A 5,000-nucleotide genomic window follows, 5' to 3' on the forward strand; every position below is an offset into this window, starting at 1 on the left:
TAGGGATAACGACCGCCAAGGTGTCTCTATACATGTAATTATGAGACGAGAAGTTTTACCCAGTTGCCACTTAAGGCAATAGTCATTATAGCATGCAAAATAAACAATAGTCATGTCATTATAGCACACAAAGGAAACAATAGTCATTATATCACACAAAGGAAGCAATAGTCATTATAGCATGCAAAAGAAACAATAGTCATGTCATTATAGCACACAAAGGAAACAATATACATTATATCACACAAAGGAAACAATAGTCATGTCATTATATCACACAAAGGAAGCAATAGTCATGTCATTATAGCATGCAAAGGAAACAATAGTCATTATATCACACAAAGGAAACAATAGTCATTATATCACACAAAGGAAACAATACTCATTATAGCATGCAAAGGAAACAATAGTCATTATATCACACAAAGGAAATAATAGTCATTATAGCACACAAAGGAAACAATAGTCATTATATCACACAAAGGAAACAATAGTCATGTCATTATAGCACACAAAGGAAACAATAGTCATTATAGCACACAAAGGAAACAATAGTCATTATATCACACAAAGGAAAAAATAGTAATGTCATTATAGCACACACAGGAAACAATAGTCATTATAGCACACAAAGGAAACAATAGTCATTATAGCACACAAAGGAAACAATAGTCATGTCATTATATCACACAAAGGAAAAAATAGTCATGTCATTATAGCACACAAAGGAAACAATAGTCATTATAGCACACAAATCAAACAAAAGTCGTGTCATTATAGCACACAAAGGAAACAGTCATGTCATTATAGCACACAAAGGAAACAATAGTCATTACAGCACACAAAAGAAACAATAGTCATTATAGCACACAAAAGAAACAATAGTCATTGTAGCACACAAAGGACATAATCGCCGGCACAATTAGCCTTTATGGCTAGGAAAGGATTAGCTAAATTGAGCGTTGATTAAACAATTAGCCTTCATGGCTAGGAAAGGATTAACTAAACTGAGCGTTGATTGAACAATTAGCATTCATGGCTAGGGATGGATTAACTAAACTGAGCGTTGATTGAACAGTTAGCCTTCATGGCTAGGGATGGATTAACTAAACTGCGCGTTGATTGAACAGTTAGCCTTCATGGCTAGGGATGGATTAACTAAACTGAGCGTTGATTGAACAGTTAGCCTTCATGGCTAGGGATGGATTAACTAAACTGAGCGTTGATTGAACAGTTAGCCTTCATGGCTAGGGATGGATTAACTAAACTGAGCGTTGATTGAACAGTTAGCCTTCATGGCTAGGGATGGATTAACTAAACTGAGCGTTGATTGAACAATTAGCCTTCATGGCTAGGGATGGATTAACTAAACTGAGCGTTGTATGTATATGAGTATTTGTGTTCATGCGTGTGTGTGTGTGTGTGTGTGTTGTGTGTTTGTTTGTGTGTGTGTGTGCGTGTGTGTGTGTGTGTATGTGTGCATGCGTGCATGCGTGCGCCGTGTGTGTGTGTGTGTGTGTGTGTGTGTGTGTGTGTGTGTGTGTGTGTGTGTGTGTTTATGATGTGTGTATGATATGTGTGTGTGCGTACGTGCGTGTGTGTGTGTGTGTGTGTATGTGTGCGTGCGTGCACTGTGTGTGTGTGTGTGTGTGTGTGTGTGTGTGCAGAGCTGTCTCACTTTGCGTCCAGCGGTGACGGTCTGGTGGTGACGGTGGACCGTGCGTCCGGGGAGGTTCTGTGGATGCAGCGCTTCGGTTCTCCAGTGGCCGCGTTCTACCTGTGGAACCAGGAGAACCTGCGGCGCGCCCCACACCTGACCGTCGCCACGGAGACCCTCAGATACCTCACCTTCAACGCACACGACACCAACACACACACTGTCAGGTGGAGCTACCACCTCAACCAGGATCAGCACAGCACCAAGACTCAGCTGGTGTAAGACACACACACACATGCACACACACACACACACACACACACACACACACACACACACACACACACACACACCAACACCAACACCAACACACACACACACACACACACACACACACACACACACACACACACACCAACACACAAACACACACACATACACACACACACATACATATCATACACACACATAATGTACGCACACACACACACACACACACACACACACACACACACACACACACACACCATACACACACACACACACACACACGCACACCAACACACAAACACACACACATACACACACACACATACATATCATACACACACATAATGTACGCACACACACACACACACACACACACACACACACACACACACACACACACACACACCATACACACACACACACACACACACACACACACACATACACACACACACACACACACACACACACATATCATACACACACATAATGCACGCACACACACACACACACACACACACACACAAACACACACACATACACACACACACATACATATCATACACACACATAATGTACGCACACACACACACACACACACACACACACACACACACACAGTCACACACACACACACAGCCTTTGCCAACACTTGTTGGTAGCAATTGTTTTTTGTACAGATCCTGGAGCCTAGGCTGCCTACAGAGACGCCTTTTTTTGACGGCCTGCTTATGGGGCAGACAGCTAGCGGTTTGGGAGTTTGGGCTTTTTTTGGACCTGAAGTCATTGATACAACCTTCAAATTCTTTGTGTGTGTGTGCGTGTGTGTGTGTGTGTGTGTGTGCGTGTGTGCGTGTGTGTGTAGGCCAACCCTGTTTGTGGGAAAGATGGACTCTCACCTCTACGCCTCCACTTCACTTGTCCACCAGGGGGTGGCCATCGTGGTGAGCTCAGCTGTCAATCAAACAGTAGCTGTCAATCAAACATAAGCTGTCAATCTCTCACACACAATCAAATATACAGATGCCAAACAGGCAGTTCTTTAGCAACAGATGCCAGCCAAATAGGCAGTCCCTTAGCAACAGATGCCAGCCAAATAGGCGGCTCCTTAGCAACAGATGCCAGCCAAATATGCAGTCCCTTAGCAACAGATGCCAGCCAAATAGGCGGCTCCTTAGCAACAGATGCGCCACACAAGAACATACACTATGATGCTGATCACAGTTAAAAAGTGCCTTCTGAAATTAACACAACTTGTTTCTCATATCCCTAATGCCTCAACTGAAATGACCTGTATATATATATATATATATATAATGTATGTGTATATGTATTTATAAATGTATAAATGTGATGCATTAGTTTATAATCATTTAGATTGGTTTATAAATATGGAGCCTTAGTTTATAATTATCAGGTTGGTGTATAAATATGGTGCCTTAGTTTATAATTATTACTCTACAAGATACCAAGCTGAGCTCTGTCCTGGTTACTCACTTGTTACATTGTAGTTTATAGTATTGCGTTCTGTTGGGTTCAGTAATAGAAACCTTTCTAGCAATCAAACATTAGCCAGTCAAACACACCAGCTGTTAATCAAACACACCAGATGTCAGTCACACACACAGACACACCAGCTGTCAGTCACACACACCAGCTGTCAATCAAACACACCAGATGTCAGTCACACACACAGACACACTAGATGTCAGTCACACACACTAGCTGTCAATCAAACACACCAGATGTCAGTCACACACACCGACACACCAGCTGTCAATCAAACATCATCTGTCATTCAGACGTTGCCGCAAGGGATTATGGGTAGGAGGGAGCATGAAGTGTGCATCGATGCTGCCTTCAAAAATGACCGTTATTTGGGAATTCTAAGATATCTTAAAAGGCAGCAGAATGTGTTTTTTCGGTTTCGAACCGCACTTGCTGCCTTGCTCCCCAGTTAGATATCTTAAAAGGCAGCAACTTTACCCGTTTCGAACACACCCAATATCTGTCAGCCTCCTGAGGTGGATAACACTAGTAATGACAGCAGTGTTCAGAACAATGACTTCCTGGTTTGAGTCCTCTCTCATTGGTCTAATGCTGCTCTGTTGCCATGGCAGCCCCGTGGCCTCACTCTGGCGCGGATCGAGGGGCCAATCACAGAGGAGGTGACCGTGAGTGGGCGGGGCGAGTGTGGCATGACGCCTCTGACGGATGTGAAGTACCCGCCGGGCAGCACCGAGTCTCTCCACAACCAGTGGCTACTCATCGGTACACACACACACACACACACACACACACACACGCACATACACAGCACCGAGTCTCTCCACAACCAGTGGCTACTCATCGGTACACACACACACACACACACACACACACACACACACACACACACGCCGGGCAGCACCGAGTCTCTCCACAACCAGTGGCTACTCATCGGTACACACACACACACACACACACACACACACACACACACGCCGGGCAGCACCGAGTCTCTCCACAACCAGTGGCTACTCATCGGTACACACACACACACACACACACACCCGCCGGGCAGCACCGAGTCTCTCCACAACCAGTGGCTACTCATCGGTACACACACACACACACACACACACACACACACGCACATACACAGCACCGAGTCTCTCCACAACCAGTGGCTACTCATCGGTACACACACACACACACACACACACACACACACGCACATACACAGCACCGAGTCTCTCCACAACCAGTGGCTACTCATCGGTACACACACACACACACACACACACACACACACGCACACGCACATACACAGCACCGAGTCTCTCCACAACCAGTGGCTACTCATCGGTACACACACACACACACACACACACACACACACGCACATACACAGCACCGAGTCTCTCCACAACCAGTGGCTACTCATCGGTACACACACACACACACACACATACACACACACACACATACACAGCACCGAGTCTCTCCACAACCAGTGGCTACTCATCGGTACACACACACACACACACACACACCCGCCGGGCAGCACCGAGTCTCTCCACAACCAGTGGCT

The 5,000-nt window shown here is 45.3% G+C and overlaps 2 protein-coding genes across 6 annotated transcripts in view; both read left to right on the forward strand.

Annotated features, from left to right (window-relative positions):
- The window catches only part of LOC121718522, an 823,508-nt gene that overhangs the window by 642,415 nt on the left and 176,093 nt on the right, over nucleotides 1–5,000 (forward strand). The window lies entirely within an intron of this gene.
- The window catches only part of ern2 (endoplasmic reticulum to nucleus signaling 2), a 37,181-nt gene that overhangs the window by 7,708 nt on the left and 24,473 nt on the right, over nucleotides 1–5,000 (forward strand). For all 5 annotated transcript variants that reach the window (XM_042104140.1, XM_042104141.1, XM_042104143.1 and 2 more), the window contains exons 8-10: nucleotides 1,668–1,935; nucleotides 2,793–2,871; nucleotides 4,048–4,198. In XM_042104140.1, the coding sequence (XP_041960074.1) occupies nucleotides 1,668–1,935; nucleotides 2,793–2,871; nucleotides 4,048–4,198 (498 nt within the window). The remainder of the gene's footprint in view (nucleotides 1–1,667; nucleotides 1,936–2,792; nucleotides 2,872–4,047; nucleotides 4,199–5,000) is intronic.

The sequence above is a fragment of the Alosa sapidissima genome, chromosome 9, assembly GCF_018492685.1.
Source record: "Alosa sapidissima isolate fAloSap1 chromosome 9, fAloSap1.pri, whole genome shotgun sequence".
In the NCBI taxonomy this organism is placed as follows: Eukaryota; Metazoa; Chordata; class Actinopteri; order Clupeiformes; family Clupeidae; genus Alosa; species Alosa sapidissima.